The 24,624-nt window shown below is 53.9% G+C and overlaps 1 protein-coding gene across 29 annotated transcripts in view; it reads left to right on the top strand.

Annotated features, from left to right (window-relative positions):
* Positions 1-24,624, top strand: part of PCBP3 (poly(rC) binding protein 3) — a 186,224-nt gene that overhangs the window by 120,047 nt on the left and 41,553 nt on the right. For 28 of the 29 annotated variants that reach the window (XM_074321971.2, XM_074321899.2, XM_074321951.2 and 25 more), the window contains one exon: positions 7,471-7,596. In XM_074321971.2, the coding sequence (XP_074178072.1) occupies positions 7,587-7,596 (10 nt within the window). In that variant the 5' untranslated portion in view covers positions 7,471-7,586. Of the gene's footprint in view, positions 1-7,470; positions 7,597-11,556; positions 11,648-24,624 lie in introns of all 29 variants that reach the window. The other variant, XM_074322297.2, reaches the window with a different exon arrangement.

Below are 24,624 nucleotides of genomic sequence, written 5' to 3'. Positions count from 1 at the left end.
GAGCAGTGCGGAGCTGTGCTACCGCCTTAACCAGTGGCGCCCTGGTGACTTTCCTGCTGCCAGGAACTGGGACCTGTCTCGTCCACAGTGCGAGCGCTCTGCTCGGTGTCCCTGTGTTGTGTGTCCGGCTGACGGCTGAGGGGCTGCGCCGTGGGCCAGCATGGCCTGCTCAGAGGGTGTGCTGAGGCCAGGGCACAGGAAGGCCCGTCCTTTGCCACAGGCTTTTCTGGAATAAGCGCTTCTCAGTCAGTTACACAAGGCGGGATCAAAAACCACAGCAAGGCAGCACCCGCCCTTGCTGGAATGGGGTCCGAGGAGGAGAGCAAACATAGACTTTCATCCTGAGTCACAGCCCAGATCTCACCTGAGCCTCACTCAGCACCTTGAGGAGCGGGAAGACCTTGCTCGAGAGGGAAGTGGCCGTCAGCAGTCGCCCATGCCGAGCTGAGCAGGTGGTGAAATACCTGACGAGGCTTTCAAAGACACCTTCGTGACAGTGCTTCTGTGGAACGACACACACTTGAAATATGTGAAAAACTACAATGTCTCAGCAGTTTTAGGTTCAGAGAAAAATTGAGGGAAGTACAGGGATTTCCCATTTACCCCCTGAAACCCCCACAGGCACAGACTCCCCCATCGTCAGCGTCCCCACCGGGTGGGGCCTCTGTTACAACTGATGGACCTACAGTGACACACACGTCGTCATCACCCAGGGCCCACACTTTACACCAGGGGCCCCTCTTGATGCTGTGCCTCCCGTGGGTTCGGACAGATGTACGGTGACGTGTGCCCACTGTCACAGTGTCATACAGAGCGTGTCACTGCCCTGAGCACCCTCTGTGCTCCTCCTCCTCACCCCTCCCTCTGTCCCCTGGCGACCCCTGACCTCCCACTGTCTCCGCAGTTCTGCCTTTTCCAGAATGTCGCAGAACTGGACGCCTTCTCAGATGGGCTTCTTTCACTTAGTAATAATATGCACTTAAGGTTCCCCGTGTCTGTTCATGGCTTCGTGGCTCATTTCTCTTTCTCACTGAATAACAGCCCATCGCCTGGATGGACCAGTTTATCCATCACCCATGGACGGGCATCCGGGTGGGTCCAGGTTTGGCCGTCATGAATAAAGCTGCTGTAAACGTCCGTGGGCAGGTTTTGTGTGGACATAAGTTTGCAGCAACTTTGGGTCAATACCAAGTAGTGTGATCGCTGGGTCCTAAGGTGAGGGGACGTCACTTTGGTAAGAAACCACCCACTGTCCTCCTGTGGCTGCACCACCTGCCGTCCCACCGGCAGTGAGTGAGACTTCCTGTGGGGCCACGTCCTCGCCGCGCCTGGTACTGTCAGTGTCCCGGGTGGGGGCCATTCTGGTGGGTGTGTGCTGCTGTCCCGTCGTTTGTACTCGCGTTTTCCTGGTGACGTGATGGGAGCATCTTCATGTCATCTGTGTGCCTTCTTCGGGGAGGTGCCAAATTGAAATTTTAGAAGTGAGAAATACAAGCCCAAATATAAAAACTCAGGTTGTACACTTTAAATATAGGCAGTTTTATGTGTATCAGTTACACCTCAGTTAAACTGTTAGACAGAAAATCTCAGATTTGCTCCCAGAGGAGTCCAGTGACGTGCTCTTTATAAGACTTAAAATAAATGACCAAGACAGTTTAAAGTTAAAGGGGTGGAGGAAGTTACCAGATCGATGCCAGCACAAGGAAAGGAAGGAGACGTGGAGCCCACATGCAGAAGAGCACTTTGGTGCCCCCGTGGTTTTTAAAGTGTAAAGGGGTCTGGAGAGGAGAAGCCGAGGCGGCCGCCCTCCTGGCGGGGAAGGCGCGTCGCCCCCAGGCCTCCCCTGGCCGGTGCGGCCGCCAGCCCATGGCCCGTGCTCCTGGCTTCTCCTCCGAGTACCTTCTCTGGGAACGAAGGCGCCTCCTCACTGGCAGGAGGTTTCTGCTGCTGCTCCACAGGCCCTGCCGGAAGTGTTCTGTTGTGCTCTGCTCTCACCCCGCCTCTGATGTCACTGCCCGGCCCATTGTGTGGTGGCCCCCTCCCCAGCGGTTTCCGTAGCAGTCAGCGTGGCTTGGGCTGCGCGGAGGCCGCCTGTGGGACCCGGGTCACATCAGTCCTGATGGACATCTTCGGGATGCCTGTCACCAGGGCGGAGAAGTGACCTGTGGCACCTTTGCTCCATGTGGTTGGCAGAGCAAGTGCTTGGCCACGTGTGGCACCCGGCCTGGGGGACTTTGCCCCGCTGCGGAGTGTCCCACCTGCCCTCTGCCCTTGGGCGCAGGCTTAGCATAGCTTGTGATGCGGTGCATTATGGGAAGTGGTTTGTAACGTGGAACCAGCCGCGCTTCCCTGGATAAGCCCTGCTTGGCCGTGGCCTGGGGTCTTCACATTGCTGGATGCTGTTTGCTCATTTAAATTTGATTTTCTTAGTGTGTGTCTCTGTTCATGAGAGAGATTGCTCTGTAGTTTTCTTTTTCCTACTGTCTTCACCACTGCTTCTGCTGTCAGGGGCATCAGAGCCTCACAAAACGAGCTGGGAAGTATGTCCCTGTTTTCTCTAAAAGATCGTCTAAGGGTGGTGTTCATTTTCTGTAAATGTTGGTGAAAATTCTCCAGTGAAACCAGCTGGGCCTGGAGATTTCTTTTCCTGGAGCTTTTCAGGACAGATGCAGTTTCTTGAATGACTACAGGGATATTAAGATGACCTGTTTCGTTTTGACTGACTTGGGTAGTTTGTTGGCCGTTCTTCGTATCTCCTGTTTCTTTGTGAAGTTTGTAGAGACTTGTTACAAATATGTTCATAAAGCCTCTTTGAAGCATTTTTACCATGGCTGCTTTATGCTTTAGAGTCCTTGCCAGAGAATTCTGACTTCTCTGTCCTCAGTCAGTGTTCAGCATTTGTGTGTTTGGGTTTTCTTTGCTCTTTCGTGTTTCCTTCAGAGTTAACGTCCAGAGTGTTTAGTTGTACTCACCAGAAAGAGCAGGGGAAACACGTCTACGCCGTCTTGTCCAGAACCAGAGGCCCTCGTCTTCCTTAGATGACTTACAGCATCTGTTCCTTCTCGATTGTTCTTCTTGATCAGTGTCATGAGCGGGGTGTGTATTTTTACACCTTTTTTTGAAGAACTAAATTTTATATTTGTTCATTTTCTCAATTGGCTTTTGTTTCTTAGTTTCTGATCTATTCTTTATTATTACCTTCTTTCTACTTTCTGTGGGTACTTTCTGTTATTTTTCTAACTTGCTAAATTGCATTTTTTCTACTCACTAATTTTTGGCCTTTCTCTATTTGTGATGTAGGCTTTTAAAAAGCTGTAATTTCCTGTGAGTTGTCTTGGAGCTGCTTGCCTCAGATTTGGGCATGCAGTCATTTTGTTACTGTTGTGGTCTGATTATTTTCTAATTCCATTATGTTGTTCCTGACCATTTCTGATGGTGAAGCATTACAAAGAGATCTGTCCAGGGGAATTAGAAAGCTTATCTTTTGCTGATGATTTCTAATGTAATTGCCTAGTGGGTGGAAAGCCTTCTCTGTTGGTTTCCTGTCTTTATCATTTGTTAAAACTTGCACCGTGAGCTAGGAGCTGCTGCCTTTGTTGTCTGAGCGCTGAAGGGGGTTGAGCCGTTCAGCAGCCGGTGCAGTGTCCCGTACACACACACCTCCGTTTTGTGTTGGTTCTGCACCCGCATTACGCTTGCACCAGGTGGCTTGTGTTGAAACATGATGTAGCCTGCTTCGTGTGTTCTCAAAGCCCTCGCCTAGCCTGCTCTTCTGCAGATCCCACCTGCCCCCGTTCTTACACTGGCCTAAATCGCCCCAGCCAGCGCGGCCGCTCTCGCAGGAGGGCGTGGGGGAGCCCAGTGGGAGCAGGTGGGACAGTTCCGGCCTCACGCTCGTGTGAGGTGGAGCCCAGTAACCACGTGAGCTGCTCGTGCCCCGTGTGCACACGTGCAGCTCTGCGTCTGCCAGTGTGTGGAGTTTGCAGCCGAATGGGCTGTGCCCAGGAGGGATTGTCATGTCCTTGGGGACGTGTCCTTTGAAGCTGATTTGTTTTGGCAGCCTGTTCAGCAGACGTTGAAAACCATGGCTTCTGCTGTCCTGCGGGGCCGTGTAGCCAGGGAGGGCCAGGCAGGAAGGAGTGCGTGGCCCCCTCGGCTTCTCTGCCTCCCTCCCTGACTGAGCTGAGTCCTGAGCAGAGAGCACCAGAGCCTGGTACTGGTGTCTAACCCCACGGGCTGTGGCGTGTCCCCAGCTCCCTGAAGCGTGTCGGTGATGCCAGAAGAAGCGAGTCACTGCATGAATGTGTCTGTCACATCACTGTCCAGATTTCTGGTCTCGTGTTCTTTACTAATTTAGTGACATATCAGGGCCACTTATGTTTAGTAAACTAGTTCCCTTTTTAGTTTCTAAAATGATGTAAATTGCCCTTAGGTTCAAGTTCATTAATTTCTGCTTTGATTGCATTGTTATCAGAGACTGCTGTCGGTACTGTTTCCATTTTTTGTGATTTACTGAGAACATAATTCTGTCTCTGGAATTCTGAGAGCCTCCTGGAGAAGGGGCAGGAGGGCTCATTCTTTGTTTTCTCCGGCGGGACACTGGTTTTCATTTCAGCGCCGCACTGCCTTCAGCCCTGCTTGTTGTCATTCCCTGAGGGAGGGTGGCACCCTCAGGACGGACCCTCCAGCTGTCTCGGAAGAGGAGGTGCTCGCCTGGTGACTACGCGTGCCCTGGGGCTTCTGGGGGGCTGGATGCTTCCTTCCAGGAAGTTGGAATTATGACTCTTGCTGATTCCCTGACCTCCACCTCCTACGTGTGGAGCCGTGGCAGCATTCTAGAATGCGGGGTGTGCGGGGTACGCTCCGCCAGTTTCCTGCCGCCTTCTCCTCACAGCCAGAGTCCTTGGCTGGCAGCAGCTGTCACCACTTCCCCGCCCACTATCCAGAGGCAGGGCAGTCGCTTCTGCTGACTTTTTAGTGCTTGTGAGTTTGTGCCTTTTCATCTGAGGCCATGTTAGTGCAGTTTCTGTGAGGTGGAGGTAAACATGGTAGTTCTGCCACATTTGGTGGGAGGTTTCTTCCATTGCTTTTTGAAACTTTTGAGTATTGCCTTTGTTTTTACATTTGAGTCTAATTCATGTACCATAAAACTCACACTTTTAAAGTGTGTGTTTTAGTGGTTTCTAGAATAGGCACAGAGCTGTGCAGCCATCACCACTGTCTAATTCCAGGGCACGTTCCTTGCCGCAGAAGGAACCTCGTGCGCCCGTCCCCCCCCAACCCCCCCACCCCAGGAACCACTGCCCACCCCCCTCCTTCCCGTCTCTGGATTTGCCCGTCTAGCACATGTCACGTGAATGGGGGCAGAAACTCCGTGCCTCTCTCTGTCTGGCTGCTTTCCCTCAGCATCGCGTTTTCTAGGTCCCTCCACGCTGCATCGATCAGTCCTTCGTTCCCTTGCTGTGGCTGGGCCACTTGCTGGCCATCCATTCGTCAGATGCTGGACGTTTGGGTTGTTTCCACGTTCTGGCTGTTGTGAGTCATGCTGTTGGGAACATGAGTGTGCAAGTTCCTGTGTGAACATAGGTCTTCAGTTCTCATGGCTGGAGACTTAGGGATGGAATGGCTGGGTCACACGCTAACCCTCTCTTTAATTTTGTGGAACTGCCAGGCTCCTTTCCAAAGCAGCTGTACCATTTCATATTTCCACCAGCAACATGTGAGGGCTCCGCTTTCTCCGCATCCTTGCTGACACGTTCTTTTCTAGGTCTTTCTCTCCCCACCCCTTCCTGTCACTACTGCTGTTATTGCCATCCTAGTGGGTATGAGGTGGTATCTCATTGTGGTTTTGATTTGCATGTTTCTGATGACTAATGACGCTGAGCTGCTTTTCATGTGCTTATTGGCCATTTGTGTGTCTTCCTCAGAGAAATATATATTCGAGTCCTTTGCATCTTTTTTTAATTGTTGAGTTGTGAGAGGTCTCTATGCAGTCTGGATAGCCGTCTCTTCTTAGGTATATGATTTGCAGATATTTTCTTCTGTAGCTTATATTTTCACTTTCTTGTTAGTGCCCTTTGCTGCACAAAAGTTCTTAATTTTGAGGAAGTCTAGTTCATCTATATTTTTGTTTGTCGCCTGCGCTTTTTGGTGTCATAACCATGCAATCATTGCCAAATTCAATATCATAAAGATTTTTTGCAGTGTTTCCTTCTAAGAGTTTTGTAGTTTCAGTTCATAATAGGTCTTTGATCCATCTTGAGTCAATTTTTGTGTATGGTGGGAGGTAGTACACCCACTCTTTTGCATGTGGGTGTCCAGTTTCCCAGCACCATTGTTGCAAAGACTGTTCCTTCCCCCGTTGAATGGTCTTAGCTCCCTGTTACATGTTCTCCCATTGCTTTCTGGTGGATTCCCACACGTTGACCTTAAGGCCTAACTCCACAGTCCAGGCCCCCGGACCTTCCAGTCAGGCCGGTTGAACCTTTGAAGGCACTTGTGTGACTCCCCCGTGAGATGCTGTGTGCCCACGTGAGGAGGAGTTTTACTCAGCGATAGCTTTCATGGTGCTCCCGTCCGTGTGTTATTTGCTCACGTAGTCCACTTTGATTCTCAGCGTATTATATGGATAGGACAGTTCAGCTTGAAATAAACTCAGCCAGTTCTGTTGCTCGTTGCCTAAAGCGGTTCCCCCAGCGACTCGGAGAAAGGCAAAGACATTTATTTCATAGAGGTTTCCATGAGTTTTGGTGCTCGGACCTCCGAATTCCAAGTGTTGGGATGCTCTTGTAAACAAGCCCTTTGCCATGTCTACAACAATAGTTTTAGGTGTCATAAATAAACGTCTGGGGGAGAGTAAAACACACAGCAAAAAGGGTAATGTCATGAAAATGGGTGCTCGTGACTGATGATTACATTTCCAGTTGGAGCAACCAACATGAATTCAAAAAGTAAAAAGTCAGGAAATTTAGACCAAAGTGAAAAGAGTGCTCTGGAAAAACACTGGATGGTACAGAAGACAGCTGTTTGGACAAAACGACTGAAAGGGAAGGGTTTCCATTAGATGCTGACACCAGCTATGAAAGTGGAAAACCAGCAATGCATTTAAATTAACATATAATTTCATAAAGGTTATTTAAAATTTAGTATATAGAACATAAGTATACTGAAAAGTATAAGTAGCAAGTTAACTGTTTTATTTACAATCTTGAAAGTTTGTACAGTTTTACCAAAGAGCTTTTGGACCTGGCACTCGGAGGTGGAAGCTGCCTCACGGCGGGGAATGGGCAGTGTCCCCAGGCGGGGCTCTCACTGGCTTTTCATCTCCTTTCCCGCACGTGTCTCGTGCTTGAATGCTGAAGGCACGTGTGCTGCCCTGTTGAATCCAAGAAAGCCGTGGTGTGGCAGCTCGGTCCTGATGGACCGGCCGTCAGTGTGGAAGCTCACTTACCCTGTGTTTCTCTGTTTCAGGTCGGTGGGCGCCACAACAGGCCTTCCGTGAATCACCGCTTCGGTGCGATGCTCTAAGCTCCGACAAGTCTGAACGTTGGTGTCTATGGATCTGCTCTGACTCCTAGAGCCTGCTTATGGGGGAAGGTGAGTTGCTACAAAGTACCTTTTGTTTGCTCCTTTGTTTTGTTTTAACCAAGAGTGTACATGACACTCAGCCTCACATGGTGCCGTCTGCATTTTACCCTCTGCAGTCTGTGACACGGTGTCAAGTGGGGGGAGTGCCAGGGAGAGAGTGCCAGGGAGCAGTGCCGCGGAGAAAGGCCGTCGGCACCGTGTTGTGGTGACCTGGGAGCCTCGTGCCGTTGGCTCCTGACAATCACGCTGCGTCGAGTTGGCGTTTGAAGGAGCTGGTCTGAGTTTGCAGGACAAGTCTACGCTGAGGCGGAAATGTTTTTCCATGGCTCTTTCCTTTGAATTTTTGAGGAGCGTGGGAACCCTTAGAACTATTTGCCCCTAAGAGTTCCCCGTTTCTACCCCTCTAGACCTTTATTCTGCCATTTTGTAAAAAGTACTGGCTGGAGAAGCTGTTGTCAGTGGCTTTCCGGGTTCCCTGTACGTGAGCACCAGGCCTGCCATGTGTGCAGGGGCGTGCGTGTGGCTGTAGGAGTGTGTGTGCATGTGTGTAGGAGCATGTGCACAAGTGTGTGCACCTGTGTAGGCAGGTGTAGGAGTGTATGTGGGAACGTACGTGTGCAGGTGCACAGGGATGTGTGTCCAAGTGTTGGGACGTGTGTGCAGGTGCGTGTGGGAGTGTGTGCGCGTGTGCAGGAACCCGTGTGTGTGCACATGTGTTCCGTGTGCCCCTTTGTGCTCCCCACCCTGACACCCACGTGCTGCGCGCCGGCCTCTGCCAGGCTCAGCCTGCAGGACTGCCACCCTCCAGCCTCAGTTGCGCCCAGGCTGTCCGAGCGCGTTCTCCTGCATCTTCTGTTAGGAGGGTGTTGCCACAGCCTCAGCGTCCATCCGAGGGTGCTGCCCTCACCGGCGGCCGCAACGGGGGCACAGGGCGCCTGCTGTCAGCTCTCTCATGTATAATCCAGATCACAGGCAAACTTCTGTAGCTTCTGAGTTCACACACCTCACCGGTGGTTGTCAGAGAAACACTCACATCTTTAAAGAGTCAACAGACTTAATAATAAGGGACACTGGCCCCCGGCCCGCCAACTGAATTGTTCACCATCCTCTGAGCACCAGCCCCTCACCCACCCTGCCCAGATGTTGTCTGCTGGTTTGGGCTCCACATTTGCAATCCCGTGGTGCTTGACCCAATTCCATAAGCCCATATCCTGTGCTGTTTTGATCATTGGTTTGTTTGTTCTTCCTTCCACGGAGAAGGTTAAAACCATTTGAACCTCCAGGTGTCTGTGGGCTGCACGTCACATGAGGGATGCGTCACAGCGGACGGCGGGTCTGCTCTGGGCTTGAACGGGAGCCGAGGCAGCGGCGCCTGTCACATGACTGGTGCATCCCCAGCTGTGGTCAAGAGCAAGGCCAGTTATGGAAACCAGAGCTGGGGCTGACCAGGGTTCTTCGGTCACTTGGGAGGAGGGTCCGGCGGCACCCCCAGGCCAGGCTGTGGCTCACCCCAGGCGAGAGCCAAGGGGCCCCTGGCTGGGCTCCCTGCCCCTTCCCTGCCCCTCCCCCACACCTGCGCCTGGAGCCCTGCGTTGCTTGTCGGCCTCCCCTCTGCCTGGCACCCACATGCCCGGTGGTCTGGGCATCTCCCCCATGTACGGGCCAGGACATGGCCACAGACAACCCACAGCTGTGGGCGAGGTGACTGAGCCCTGAATGCAGTGCATCCCAGGGAGCACGAGGCCACGCGCACGAAGTGCTGCCTTCTGTGCGGCGCGGGGCTCCCAGGCCTCCCCGCCCCCCAAACTGCCCACGTCACGTCCTCACTTCTTGCCCTGGCCTTGGACTCTCAGCAGCGTTCAGGCAGCTTGCCTCCCCCTGGGCCCTGGGTGCCACCATCCTCCCATTCTCTTTGGCCTCGGGGCCATGCCGCCTTATCACCCTTGGGGTCCCCGCACCCCCCAGCACCTCCTCTTCAGCCAGTGACCCTGGTCCCTCATGTCCCCCGCGTGTTGCTTCCTTTCCTCACCCCTTCAAGGGTCTGGCTCCTGCCTTGTCCCCACTCTCTGCCTCCTTCCGCCCACGCATGAGCAGGCAGCACACCCCTTGGCAGCTCGTTCCCTTGCAGTGACCACCCATCTCTGTCCCCTTGACCGCTGGCCTTGCTGTCACCACTTGCCCACTTTGCCCCAGACCTGCCTTGTCAAGCCCACAGACCTGCGCTTGCCAGACCCAGCGGCCAGTGTCCTTCCTCCCCACATTCTCTCAGGACACTTGATCCTGTCAGTCACTTGGTAGGTGAACGTGGGCCCTCAATGACCCGGGCGTTATGCGCATGAGCAGCAGCCACAAGTGACTGCTGAATAGGACGGATCCTATGCTGAGAGCTGCTGGGAGGGGCACTCTGGCAACAGTGCCAGCCACAGCGGCCGGGCCAGCTTACCGTCCACCATAAGCACCCTCCTCCTGGACACTGACTGGTGACGTCCAAGCCCCTCGGCGCCGTCGGGCACCCATGCCAGAGCCTGCCCGGGGTGGGCGTGGGGGTGGGAGGTGTGCAGCTGGCTGAACATCTGCACTGCGGGTCAGAGCTTCAAGCGTGTGTGCGCTTTGATCCAGACATTTTATCCATAGGTTTGTATTCCGGAGCCGGACAGGAAGAGGCACCTGCCCAAAGTTTGTTAAAACACTTTAATGGGACAACTCAGAAGCTGGCACTCAAACATAGCAGATTGGTTACATTTTTCTGTGCAGAAATGGGGGTTTGGTCACTATTATGTAGATTTAAATATACTGAGATAGAAAAAACATTTTGGATGTAATGTGAAGTGAGAAAAACAGGACAATAATGGGTGATCAAGTCCTATTTTTGTTAAAAATACAGTAACACACACCTACTGGAAAAAAGTCTGAACAGGTAGACTTCAGACTAGCTCACTGTCACTGGTGGTCTTTCTGGATAATTACAGGTTAATTTTTACACATTCTGTTCTTTTCTGTAAATGAGCGTCTAGCACTTGTGTTACTTACTTTTTTCCTATAAGGAACCGTCAGGCTGACTGGTCAGTGCCCCCCTTTCTCTCTGCGCCTTTGCTGGCGTTAGAAAGCCGCTGCTTGTGCTGTGGTGCCGCAGGAGCCAGCTCGGTGCCCCCGGCAGCTCGCTCCCTGTCTTCATGGCCGGCGATGGCACTCTGCACCCATGTTTTTACTGTTCCCCGCTTGTGTTATTGTTTATCTGCACCTGATTTCATGTGAGATGCTGAGATCAAGGTACAACTCCATAAAAGTAGAGCTGGAGGGCGACTTTCTCCTGCTTGGGGACAGAAGTGCCAGTGCTGGAGGGTGCACCAACGAGCATTGTGCACGTTTGTGCACGTCCTCTGGTGCTGCGGGGTCCTGGTCCACCCTTCCGTTCCTCCCTGCCCAGATCAGAGCCCTCACACCTGAGAGGTTGGCTGTCAAGGACGCATGGGCTCCACCATGTCGAAGCTTATGTGTGTGGCTGGCTTCTAGGGCTGGACCCCGAAGCTCCGGATCCCGATGGAGAACTGGCAGTGGGGCCATTTCAGGCACCTCATCCTGGTGGGAGCAGCGTCCCCTGCATTCCCGGGACCGAGCCCGCGTGCGTCGGGAGGCTCGTCCACAGGCAGGCAGCTGACAGCACAGTGACATTGAGAGCTGCGCTTTGATCAATACTGGCCCTGAGGTTCCCCCACCCACCCCTTCCTTTTCCAAGGGCTGCATGGCCCACATACATGCCGATTTGTGCAGTGGCCGCTTTTGGGGAAAGGACACATTGAAATGACAGCGCATACGTGCCAGGCGCACCCATCAACAGCACGAGGGGAGCCGGGCGAAAAGTAGGTCGCATGTGCCTGGTCCCATGTCACGAGGTTTCCAACCTGAGGCCAATGGGATTTGTAACCTCCTTCGGTTTAGAACAAAACACCACTCTAATTTTCTCCTTAGCATTTCATCTTCTCTAAACGGGGAGAGTGACCATCTGTCTGGTAGCCCCGTCCAACCGGCCCTGCCCGACCTCCATCCGCTTTGTTCTGAGGTAAGGGGTGCTGGGGGCTGGCCGAGCCTGCCCTGGCGAGGGGGACAGGCTGAGTCCGAGGTGGGGATAGGTTGTTGCAGTGCGCAGTGCTTTCCTGGGGACAGGAGACTGGAAATGGTGTTGTGCTTACAGATTTAGACATTCAGGTGACGACATTTACATTAGGCCCCTATCTTAGTAATGTGCTTCCTTTCAAGGGTTAAGGTCAACTATTAACAACCTATAATGGAAGTGTTATTATGGAGCAAAATGAACATGTAACTTCTCAGATGTTTGTCTTCGGTGATGCTGGGGTAGGTGTGGGAATGTGATTCTCACCCATAGAAACGTGGGTCACCCCCGGGCCCTGAGTGCCCAGCGTGGTGAGTGCCTTTGGTTGCGAATGTTGACCTGTCAGGTAAACGGGTGAGCTGCTGGCTTCCACTCGTGAACGCCACGTGTCAGGATAAGGCTAATACTTGTGTATTATTACTGTATGGAGAACATGCCCTTTTGGACTTTGATACTTACTTAAGAAGTAACAATTCTTTTATCTTTGGGAAGGCCAGCGAACGTGATTCCTTCGTGAAAAGCAGATGTGGAATGAACATATACTAGTTTAAACATGTTTGTAAAACTCACCTGCGTTTTGTAGCTTATAAATAACACAATCTCGTTTTTTGCCTGCCCTACAAATGACTAAGGTGTTCCATGAGCTGTGGGTCCTTCCAGTGAACATACTTTGAACAAGTAATGAGTAGAATATCAAATGTGGGCAGTATCTGTGCGGCGGGCTGCCCGCTGGGGCCGTATCTAGGCAGAGTGTATGCGCCTGTTCAGATTTGCTGGGAAAATTGTCTCCAGGACCAAAGCCATAATGGAATTTGATTTCTGTTCTAGCAGAAAACAGTCTTTTGCCCCTTCATAGATAAAATGTTCAATATTTGCATTTTAACTAGCTTTCCAGGAAACGGGTCCATGGCCATGTTCACTGAAGTAAATGTAAACACTTCAGATTATAAATTACTCCACATTTTAGAATAATTTGTTACCAAGCTGCCCCTTTGGGAACAAAAGAAGCCTTTTTCTTTGTGAAAGTAATTCCTGTGGAATGTTCCTTGCTTAGGTTCCAGTTCATTCCAATTGCAGCCTTTGCCTGAGTCTCATGACATTTCTGAAGGGCTCTTACCCACCTTCCAGTATGAAGAAAGGGAAATGTTTTTACCATTTCATTAGGACAGGACAGAAAATTTCAATGTTTTTCACATTTATGATTATAAACATTTCTTTTATGCTTGGACAAAGTCCTCATGTATTTTGATACTTTTTTTTTTTAATGTTTAAGCTGCTTTACTCAGTGATCTTCGCTAGCACTTTTTTTTTTTTTTTTAAGATTTTATTGGGGGAAGGGAACAGGACTTTATTGGGGAACAGTGTGTACTTCTAGGCCTTTTTTCCAAGTCAAGTTGTTGTCCTTTCAGTCTTAGTTGTGGAGGGCGCAGCTCAGCTTCAGGTCCAGTTACCATTGTTAATTGCAGGGGGCGCAGCCCACCATCCTTTGTGGGAGTCGAGGAGTCGAACTGGCAGCCTTGTGGTTGAGAGCCCACTGGCCCATGTGGGACTCAAACCGGCAGCCTTCGGAGTTAGGAGCACAGCACGGAGCTCTAACCGCCTGAACCACCGGGCCGGCCCTTGATACAATTTTTAACAGTCTATTCCTGTGGCACCTGGCATGTGAGCCTGTGACAAGGATAATGTCACCACTCGGTCATCTTATGTGGCAGCCAGACTGAGACGCTCAGGCGTGACCACTGTGTGTGTTCCTGTTAGTAAAAGCGTCATTACACCCCGCGTACTACCCTGAGAGGATGAGAACCACTCTCCGGCCAGTGTCCTGGGATGTGGATTTCCCTGCTTACGGGAGCTGACTGGAGTTTTTCCAGAAGTGACATAAATACCACACTGCAGAAGCAGCTGGTAGGAGCCCTTTGCATTTCCCAGAGGAGCGTCCTAACACAAAGCAAGGGGCATGTGTGCCGCCCGTGCCCAGTGCTCACGTCCTCCTCTCACTCTGACCTGGCCGGGGAAACACCAGGCTGGCCTCCTAACAGCATGGCCATCACTTTTGGCCTTGACTCCTCTGGGAATGGAAGGCCACACGATGGAGTTGGACTTGGGCCTGCCTGGCCTTCTGCAGGTGCCCTCTGACCTCGCCACTCCCTTGTCCGTGGCTTGTGCGGTCTGTGTGAGGCCCCAGGCTCTGCGTGAGAGCAGAAACCCACCAGCGTAAAGCAGATCGTCACCATGCGCGGAAGGTTTGCGGTCCTGAGAGCACCCCATAGCTGGGGCTCTTGAAGACGCATCTTCACTCTGGCTCAGGTGGGGGCCTCAGTGGCCAGTGCTGTGAGCGGGGGCTGCCAGGCCGTTCCTCAGGCAGAGCTAGCACTGCGTGTGCCACATGAAGAGCACAGGGCTGCCTTCCCTGAGCGCCGCTGCAGTGTTTTCTGAGGAGCACAGGGCAGTGGGTCCCTGGACAGTCCTAGACCATCCGTACCACCTGAGAACTTGCCGGAAAGGCAGATTCTCAGCTATCCCTCCCCAGATGGCCCTGGTGGGGCGTGCTCTGTGACTTCCCAGACCTTCCAGGGGATGCTGATGGCACGTGAGTGTGACAGCCCCTGGACTGGCTGCAAAGTGTACGGCGGGCGATGGTCACTGGCTCCGGGTGCAGAGGCGTGTGACCTGTGGCCCCGGTGGGTGCAGGCTGCGCGAGTCCTAGCTGAGTGATTTCTCGTGCACGTAGCCGCTGACGATTCGTCAGGTCAGATGGGAGCGTGTGGTGTGGCCTGAGGGCTGTGTCCGTGTGTGCCTGCACACCCAGCAACACCCCATCGCTAGGCAGTGCCCCTCCGCCCAACTGCCAAGCAGGAGGCTCAGGAAAAGCAAAAGAGAAGGGACATAGCGAGACAGGGCCTGCTCGCGGGGGCTCAGGCGGCGAGAGGGAGCAGCTGGAGAGGCCCTGGCTGGCCGATGCCTCAGGGCGCCCTCGCCTGAGACAGGGTGAACACGGGCTATCTGCGGGGTGGCCAGGGGGCCATGTCTGGGCATCTCCAGGGGCCTGGCTAGGGGGAAGGGGTCGAGCTCCGGAGAGACAGTGGGTGGGCAGCTCAGAAACCGGCTGCTCACACCCTGTGTCCAACCCTGGGTTCAGGGGCTAAGTCCCCTGAGCGTGCAGCCCCCACACTAAGGTGTGTGTATGTAGAAGAGGGTTGCCTTCATTGAAAACAATCCAACAGGCTCTAAAAGGGAAAAAAACTATGTGAAATACATCCTCCTGGGTGCGAGGTGGGTGCTGGCCAGGTGGGGAAGGGGTCTGGGGGAGGGGGCCTTGGCCTTGTTCTGTGTCCTTTCCTAAACTAGTGCTACGTGCGGCTACAGCGCTGGGAGTGGAGCGTGCTCAGCAGTGGTGCGCCATCAGCTAGTAGCCATTAAACACACCCGATTTAGAGCCTCCGCTCACACTGAACACGAACACCGTGTATTTGAGATGGAGTAACGAGAATGCACAGCACCGAATGTGGAGTTTTTAAAAGTTTTTTAGGTAAGGGCAGTCTGCGGTGCCCGCCTACACCCCTGCTTTGGACGCCAGCACTCCGGTCCTCGGTGTGGGGACCCGGCAGCCCGACGACAGCAGCGGCTCTGGGCACAGCCCACGGTGCTGCCACGCTGGGGGCACAGCCCACGGTGCTGCCACGCTGGGGGCACAGCCCACGGTGCTGCCACGCTGGGGGCACAGCCCCATGGACACACCTATAGGTCTTACATGCAGAACAGGAGCGAACCAGGCGTCCCAGATGACAGTGCCTGGGAAGCCCCCTTGGGGCAGTGAGGCGTGGGGGGGTGGAGCTCTGTGCCGTCCATGGGCGTGCGTGCTGTGCTGTGCGTCTGGACGTGCGCGGAGCATCCGTGTGCAGACTTGTGAGACCGCATGTCCCCGCGCAGACGTGCACGGTGCTCTGCAGCTGGTGAGACCCCATCGAAAGGAGAAGGGGTCACCCCGTGGCCGAACCCCTGCCAGGGAGCCCCCGTGGCAGTGCGGGGACCTGCGAAGAGCGTGACTGTGTGCACCTGACAATCTAGTCACGGAACACACAGTGCGCGACGTGCGCAAAACGCGGCGGCAGGGTGTGTGTGGAAATGCTGCGAGAGGAGTCCGCTGACTGCAGCTCCTGCCCCGGTGGTGGGGGTTCTGGGTCCTCTGTCCCTCTGTCCGCACGTCTTTCGGAGCCTCTGGGGTCCTGTGTCCACCTCTGTGGTGTGTGAGGGGCCGTCCGCCGCTGCCAGCACTCGCCTTTTAATTCTGTGCTTCTTCCTGCTTTTAAACAGGATCCTGCTGCTCTTACAGCCCAGTCTTTGAAAAGACGCCGTCTGGGCGACTGAGCACACCTGTCTTTCGCTTGCTGAGCTTGAAATTGTTTCTGAGCCTCTATAGTGGCGTCTGGGAGTAGACAGCTGGCTCCAGCAGGCGACACCCTGGGCTCCCTGCCTCAGGCTGGGCTGGGATGCACGGCAGGGGTGCTGGCCTGTCCCCTGGCTGCGTCCACAGCGACTGCCTCCAGGACAGGTGCTGGCCAGACTTCTAGAAGCACAGAGAGCCCACCACTGCCTGGCCAGGCTTCCCCGAGGTCACCACCTTCCCCGCCCCCCTCCTGTCCCCTCCCCCACGTATAGATCCCAGGCCCTGGCGCTGATTGGGGTGGTGGGGAGCCTCTCGCTCATGAACTTCAGGCCCCTCTGCAGCCAAGCCCGTTTGCTGCAGGACCGATCTCTCCGGATATCCTCTTGGCCTCCATGTTTGTAAGGTCCCCTGTGTCTTGGCGATGGCAGTACGGGGGGGTGGGGGGGTGGGGGTGTCACGCACTGTCTGTACCTTCCTCCAACACACAAGCAAATGAAAACGAACCAAACCCATTGCAAGTAAATTAAATGTGTTGGCCGCTGCAAGGTTTTCGGATTAAGGGTCCATCAGGAGATTGAAGTCAGGGGATTAAATTTTATCTGGAGCATCAGCTGGGAAAAGCATGCCCCTCCCCAAGGCTGGTCAGTGCGGTCACTGCTACGGGAAGGTGATGACCTTGCTGCTCCCCATCTCCTCTGCTGAGTCTGCCGGGGCCCCTCATGTGCCCAGGGCTCATCTTCAGCTCTCCCCTCCGTCCCCCAGGGTGTCTGGCAGAGGGCGGGGATCGCCTGGAGGCCCACACTGTGCCCAGGGCTTCTTCCTGCAGCATGAGACCTGACTACAAGTTCAAACCCTTTAGCGCAGTTGGGGGCATGTGGGAATGGGCCCACCACTGCCCCCTCGCTGTCCCCTGGCTCTTCCCACTCCTGCCCTCTGCTTCCCTCCCAGGACACTGGCAGCTCGTGCCAGAGAGGGGACAGGGTAGGACTTTGGGGGGGGGGGGGGGCTTTAGCCCTGCCAGACCACAGGTTTGAGCGTCTTGGTTTCTGGAGCCTGTCTGTCCCCAGGCCCAAACTGGCCTGTGTCCACGATGGGTCTTCATGGCCCCAGTCCATCCAGAAGGCGAAGCCCAGGCACCAGCCTTCACCCCGCTTTATCAAAGCCACTGCACATGGTGCTGGGCCCAGTTCCCAACTCATGGTAGTCTCAGCTTTTTAATCTGATTTTTTGTAGTCTTTAGGCTTGAATAAAAGGTCTTTTTAGTTTCTTACCTAAATTGTCTTGCCTTTCCCCCCTGAATTTATTTTAATTTTCAGTTCTCATGCTGTCTCTACCTTCTTAACCTTTATAAATTGTCTACTTTCAACTACTTGAATCACTTACTTTTTCTGTTCTCATTTTTATTCCCCTTAGAGTTTTACTCCCATTTGTTGTCTTTATTTTTATTCTCCTTTTTTCTCAATTTTATTGTCCATTTGGGAAGGTTCTTAATGATTTTAGTTGCTTTAGCATCTTTTAAAACAATATTTTATTTCAAGCAGATGCTATTTGTCAGTGTTGTACTAACATTATTATTCAGATATTATGACACTGAAAGAAATGCCCTGCTGACCCAGGTCAGCCTGCTTCCCGACGTGGCCAAGAGTACGTGGGATTCTGCCTGTGATGCTATGAATCCTGTAAGCACGAGGGCCCACGTCTGCAGGGGACCTGCCAGCAGGCAGCTGAAGTGGAGCCTGCGTCCCAGCTGCCTGCTGTCGTTGGGCTGTTCTGTTGCCATATCTCTGTGTCATGCTGCTCGTATTCTAGATGCCGAGATGACCCTGTGTCTCTTTTAGGAAAGAACTCCTGACTCCAGAGGGGCTCTCATCTGTGCGTACCCCGTAAAGACACCCACCAAGGACAGGGCCCTGGGCCCACGCCTGGGAGGGCAGGCACCCGTGACGGGGCCCCGCCTCTGCCGCCTGCGCTCAGAGTCCCCTCACGTGAGAAGACCACCAGAGGTGCCTGAGCGCAGGAGGCCGGCCGCGTGCCCGCCTCACCCCTGCCCTGCCCCATCATCGGATGGGCACTGCTGCCCTGACTGCCTGGCAGTCCCGGACGGTGCCAGCCTCCCTGTGGCCACTGCTCGCGTGTGAGCTCTGGGCTCACTGGGCCCACAGCCACACGGCTGCCAGAGGAGGGACAGTCCCGGGCAACTGGTCGGCGAGCCTGCGCCTCTTGCTGGGGAGCGAGGGTCGGTGGCCTCTGCAGTGCTGCACCAGGGCCGGGCGCGTGCCCGAGGCGACAGTACTGGTCCTACTGCTGTGTGAGCGCCTGGTGACCCGTTCCCAACACGAAGCAGCGCTCGGCTCCTCCGCGGGCGCAGGAGTGGATGCGAGTGAGCTCAGGTCCATGCGGGTCCACGCAGACGAGAGCGGCCCCGCCCTAGCCTGCTCCCTCGTGGCCGGCGGCCTGTGTTTCTCCTTAAAACTCTCACGTGCCCAGCTCAGCTCAGCCCAGCCCAGCCCCCTTTGCTTTCCATGCTAACAGCGCAACACCCTTTCCTTAGTTACAGTGTTTATCTGCAGTTCCAACAGTGCCACGTTTCTCTTGGCACAGATTGCCATCTCTGTTCCTTTGTTGTAACACAAGCTGGAGGTAAGCGCTCTATGCGTTCCCCAGCCCGTCCCCAGTCCAGAAGAGGCACCAGGACACAGGTTCAGAATCAGTGCTCTGCTTTTGGGGAGTAGACATCTTACTCAAGACCTTCCTCCTCTCCCTACTCACCTCACCTCACCTCACCTTACATCATCTCCCCTCCCCCTCCCCTTCCCTCCCCTCCCCTTCCCTCCCCTCCTCTCACCCCTCCCCCTTCCCTCCGCTCCCCTTCCCCCCTCCCCTTCCCCCTTTTCCTCCCCTCTCCCCCCTTTTCCCTCCCCTCCCCTCCTTTTACCCCTCCCCTCCCCTCCCCCCTCCCCTCATCCCCTTGCCTCCTGTCCCCTTCCCTGCCCTCCCGAGGTGGCTGTGCAGTTTTATTAAGTGCCTCTCCAGCAGCTGTTGAAGCAGCACGTGAGTGCTCAGGGCAGGGCTCCCAAGCCTGCCCCGGGCTGTCCCAGTTCCCCACTTCCCAGCTGTGACCCCCGGCCCTGTGTGTGTGGGGGATGCCTTCCTAGCAGGGCTGCAGGGGGGGGGACTGTACCTGGCCCACGGTACTCACAGTGTCAGCGTTAGGTTTTGTTTATTATTATTTGTGTGCTTGAGTTCCTCTTCTAATTGACTAACGATGTGGACAGAATTCCTGACATGAAATCGCGCATGCGTTGCAAGAACAACCCTCCTTACGGTCCTGTGTATTACACTCCTCAGACGTGCCAGTGCTGTTAGTGTCTGATCAGAGTCTTAGTTAGAGTTTCTGCTCTGAAGCTGGGAGCACGGGCTCCTAGTGGGCATGTGGCCAGCCTCAGGGGGACCAGTGTGAGCGTGTGTGTGTGAGCAGTGGCTGAGCCTGGGGGCTTCGCGGTGGGGTCTGTGTTGTGATGCGTTGCGTGTCAGTGTCCTGGTGTCCAGCCTGTGACTGAAACCTGCATTCCCTCATCTCTGATGATGGCAGCTGCCTTCAGACTCATTCATCGGCCGCTTGGGGTGTGCCTGGCCGGGGCTCTGCCCGCTTCTCCGTGGGCAGTCTACACCGAAGGACTAAATGAAGGGCAGATATCCGTGCCCACTCTCTAGGCCCCTTTCCTCTCCTAACAGATCTTCCTTGTAATGCGGTCCATTATATCAGTCTTTTTGGAACGTGGAGATTTTCACGCCAAGTCAGTCTGTCCTGGTGCCACTTGATGCATTAGTGTCCTGTTGTCTTGTCGCGTAGACCCCCAGTCCACTGGGGTTGGTTTGGGGGTGGACTCCATGGGGCAGGGCTCGGGGTCCCTTCCTGCACCTGCCAGCCTCTGACCAGCACCGCACGTGCCCTCATCTTTGTCTGCCTGTCTTGGCCTTAGTTGCTGGTCTGTTCCTGTGCCCCCGTCACACGGGCTGACTGCCCTCGCTGTCAGTAAATAGGTCTTCTCCCTTGGTTCTTTCTCTCAGGCATGTCTTGGCTACGCTTGGCCTGAGGAGTTCTTCACGTGCATTTTAAAACCACTTTGTCTGTGGGACTGAGTCTGCCGGTCCGTCTGGGGAGAGTTGGCATCTTCAGTTCCTAAGGGCCCAGGTCCGCGGGCATGGTGCGTGTCTCTAATTCTCAGGCCTTCTTTAATGTCCCCTAAAGGTGTTTCGCAGCGCTCTGATAGAGGTTTTACCACCTTTCTTTACATCTGTCCCACCTCTGAGTTTTTGAGGTTCTTGTAAATTGAATCTTTTTTATCTTCCAGCTTTGCTGTATAAAGACGTGTCATTCCGGTCCCCTGCTAATCCTGTCCCTTCTTATAATCATTTGCGGTCCTGAGTGCCTGATTCTGGGTCTTAAGTGCCCGATTGTGTCATCTGCACCCGTCTTTGCTGGCCTGTCGCTATGTCATGGGGGCGCTCGCCTGCGGAGAGCCTGTGGGGGCCCTGAGATGCAGGGAGCGCAGACCCACAGTGGGTCTGTGCTCCCCACACGGGAGGTTATAGGAGGCGGGTGCAGTGCGGGAGTGTGTGGTCACAAAGTAAGTTACTAGACCCAGGCGGCTGCCATCATAACCCCGACTCAGCACCTCCTTTTCTCAGCATCTCCTGGCTCGTTGGGGGCATCTCAGGAGTCACTGTCACATGGGACCCACACAAGCCCCTACGAGTGCAGCAGCGTCTGTCCCCGGGCTGCCCCTCCTCTGTTGTGCTGACCGCCTGGCTCCCTCTGACACCGAGGGGCACCTACCAGCAGCGCGGTCGGCGAGTCGTCCTGGCCTCACCCGGCCCTGCGGTCGGGCAGCACGGTTCTGTGCCCGCCGGCACCCACACGCTGCTGTCCGTCAGCTGCGTTGGGCCAGGTGTCAGGACCCCCGCAAGCTGCAGCGGTGCAGCAGCAGGCCCCTCGGTGGGCGGCCCGTGTTTCTGCCATTCTCTCTGACTCCTGATGACTGGCCCACGCCTGGCTTTCCCCTGTGGCCTCAGACGACTTCCATCCAAGGTGAGGGCAGTGCAGTGGACCCGGGGAGCAGGCCCCAGCCTCTCCCCTCTCGTCTTGTCAACCCTGACCCCATAAGAAGCTCTTGTTTGCTTCCTTCCAGTATAGGGACTGGTGGGCACCGACTTGTCGGGAGCACGTGTCTGGGGGCTGAGCTAGGGACGGTGGATTTCCAGCCTGGGAACTGCCAGCCGTCCCGTCCTGCAGTCTGATTTCTCTACCAAACTGAGAGCCGCCGGGACGTGATGACCATGCTCCGTCGTCCTGTCCCCCGGTGCCAGGCTCCTGGTAAGATCCGAGTTCGGCCCGATGGCCTTCCTATGGTTGGCCTCCCACTATGCCCACGGGTCCTCAGGAAGATACTGTGCATGCAGACAGACGGGGCCCTGCCAGGCACACGAGCTCGTCAGCACAGGGGTGGCGGGTGTTAGAGCCAGGACCAGGCCTGGTCGCAGGAGACCCGCCTGTCTCCACAGCACAGCTGCTGTTCCTCTTGAATCCGTGTTTGCAGTAACTGAAAGGTCTGTAAAAGACACCTGTGACCTGGTCACATCCTGGACCCTGGGCACTCCCCAGAGCCAAGACTGGGGACAGCTGCTCCTGCCAGAAGCAGGAAAGCTCTGCGCGGGGTTGGGTGGGGTGGGGTGGGGAAGGGCGCAGGCCACTGGCTGCCCAGCCCCCTCACATCTGTGCACACAAGTGACAAGCCAGCAGGCTGTAGAGAAGGCTCACTGAGTTAGGCTGTGTAAGGCCTCGCAAGGTCTTCCCGTGCTAAACGAGACTGGCAAGGGCACAATAGGACAGAGCTGTCCCCTCCCCTCCATGGCCCCAAGGACACAGTGTGCATTGTGAATCTCTGAGGGAGCGGGCGGAATGCAGCTAATGCGCTCTGGCGGTTTCTGCCACCCTGACCCCCGCAGCCTGATGGGGCACTGAGCTGTGAAACACGACAGAGCAGATCTGGTTCGCCCTGAGGTTCCTGCCAAGCTGCGTCCCCCACAGCTGAGGGCTGGGGCGCAGCCCTGGCAGATCACAGCTGAGGGCCTGGCAGAGCCCGCTGCAGCCGTGTGCGCCTCGGACGGCACTTTGCTGGCAGGACTCCTGCTCCCTTCTCTGGACGAGAAACCTCATGTCGGGGAGAACAGGCTGGAACACTTGCAGAGCGTGTGACACTGTCAGAGATTTCACAGACAGCGGTAAAAATACTTGTACTTTAATACCCAAATCTGTTTGCTCCCACCCCTACCCCTACCCCGGAAAAAGCCTCACAGCTTGGAAGTTACATGCCACTTTCAACCACAAGACTCTCCTTCAAGCCTGAAACAGTGTCGTCCTTGGTTTTTGTGTGACTAGCCTGGAAATGGAGTTTACCTGTCGGGTTGTCAGAAGCTTGACTGGAGCCAGCCCGCTGGTCGCCATTCACTGTCACGGGCCCTGGCCCCCTGCAGTAGGGACAGCGGGCACTTGGTATGTGAAAGTGCCAGGTGTGCTGGGTGCTGCTCCCGGCTGCTGCTGACAGTGTTTGTTTATCTTACTAGAATTCTGTTGATTTGAATATTCTTTTCAAAAAGGAATGATTGGAAAATTTGTTTTATCAGCATTTCACTAAGTAGAGCTTATTGGTCATAAACAGATTTTGCCAACTGAATCATTTTGGTGGTCAAAATGGAGTCAGCGCCCCCTACAGCTTGCCTGATAGTTCGTGGTGAAAGACCAGGGCCTCCTGCTAAAATCCTTAACCAGAATGTCTGCCCACCACTCCTGCTGAGCGGCGGGCATGCTCCAACTTCTGGCCAGCTCAGGAGGACACGGAAGGAAATAAAAGGCATACAGACTTGGAAGGAGGAAATAAGCCTGTCTCTATTTACAGATGACATGATTGTCGTCATTGAAAATCCCATTAAAACTATTTTAAAAACCTCCTAGAACTAATAAGCAAGTTCATTTGTTTAAGAATAAGAGGTCAACACACAAAGATTAATACTATTCTATATACCGTCAGTGAACAATCAGAAACCAGAATTCACAACAAAATCACTTACAGGAACTCTAAAGTTATATACTTGCTGTCCGTATGGTAAAATATGCACAGCGTTTGTATGCTGAAAACTGCAAAGCACTGATGGGAGAAATCAGAGAAGGCTTGAATGACAGACATCCTGTGTTCATAGATTGGGCCACTCGGCATCGTAAAGATGATGATGCTTCCCGAATAGTCTGTGGGTTCAGTGCAATTCCTTTCAAAATCCCAGCAGGGCTTTCTTTGTACCTACAAGCAAGGTGACTTTAAGTTTACACTGAAACTCAAAGAAACTAGTTAACCCAAGAGAATTTTGAAAAATAATAAAGCTGGAGTAATTTTAAGACACTGTCACAGTAGTGGAGATGGTGTGGTATTGGTGCATAGACAGGCACATGCATGAAACCAGAATACAGCCCAGGATTCACCCGCACAAGTATGGACAACTGAATTTTGACAGCGGTAATAAAGCAATTTAATACAGAAAGGGCAGTCTTTTCTAGAAAGGATGTTGAAACAGTTGGATATCTGTATGCAAAAAAAAAATAAACAAACCAAAAACAAACAAAAAAACAACCCTTAACTTCATACTTTATACAAAAATTAACTCAATATTGGAATGTAAAATACAAAACTGTGAACTATTTAGTAGAAAATATAGGAGGAAGAGTTAAGCACATCTACAAGATAAGAGTTTTTTTTTAAAGCCATAAAAATTAAAATTGAGACATCGCACTTCGTCACAGAAACGTTTGCTCTGTGAAAGATCCTGTTAAGAGCTGAAAAGACAAACCAGAGCGTCAGAGAACATCTGTGACTCACGTCCAACGAGGCCTGGACTTGCCATGTGTAGTAGGGAACTCTTTAAGCTCCACAGTCAGGAAACAAACAGTCCAGTTAGCAAATGAGCGAAAGACTGGGGCAGACACTTCTTCAAACAGGACGAGTGGGTGGGAAACGAGCACATGAATAAGACGTTGGGCTGTGAGGAGAAAGCAAACGAAAGCACAGGCAGACATCACCGCAGGCTGTTAGCCGGCTAGTGGGAACACTGACGACCCTGAGGGCTGGCACAGAGCAGCACAGCTGGCGTGACTGCCCTGGTGAGGACGGGAGGTGGCAGCTTCTTACAAAGCTGAAGGCACACCTTGCCTACAGCTCAGTACTCACAGTCCTGGGTATTTATTTATCCCAGAAAAATGAACACTTAGGCTCACACAAAGGTGTGTCCTCTGTTGTCCCCAGCTGCCTTCGTGTAACTGACAGACCTGGATGCCACCAGGTGTCCTGCCAGGTGGTCAGCCACACACGCCGTGGTGCAGCCGTTCCCTGGAAGGCTCCTGGGCCACGGAGAGGGGCACGTGTTTGTTCTGTGCCACGACTTGGTAGCTCTGAGAGCGCTATCACATTGAGTGACAAAAGCCACTTTC

Source organism: Rhinolophus sinicus, chromosome 17 (assembly GCF_057876585.1).
Source record: "Rhinolophus sinicus isolate RSI-liver-muscle chromosome 17, RSI-T2T, whole genome shotgun sequence".
Classification (NCBI taxonomy): Eukaryota; Metazoa; Chordata; class Mammalia; order Chiroptera; family Rhinolophidae; genus Rhinolophus; species Rhinolophus sinicus.
The sequence above is the reverse complement of the archived record's forward strand: the minus strand, read 5'-3'. Positions and strand labels throughout refer to the sequence as shown.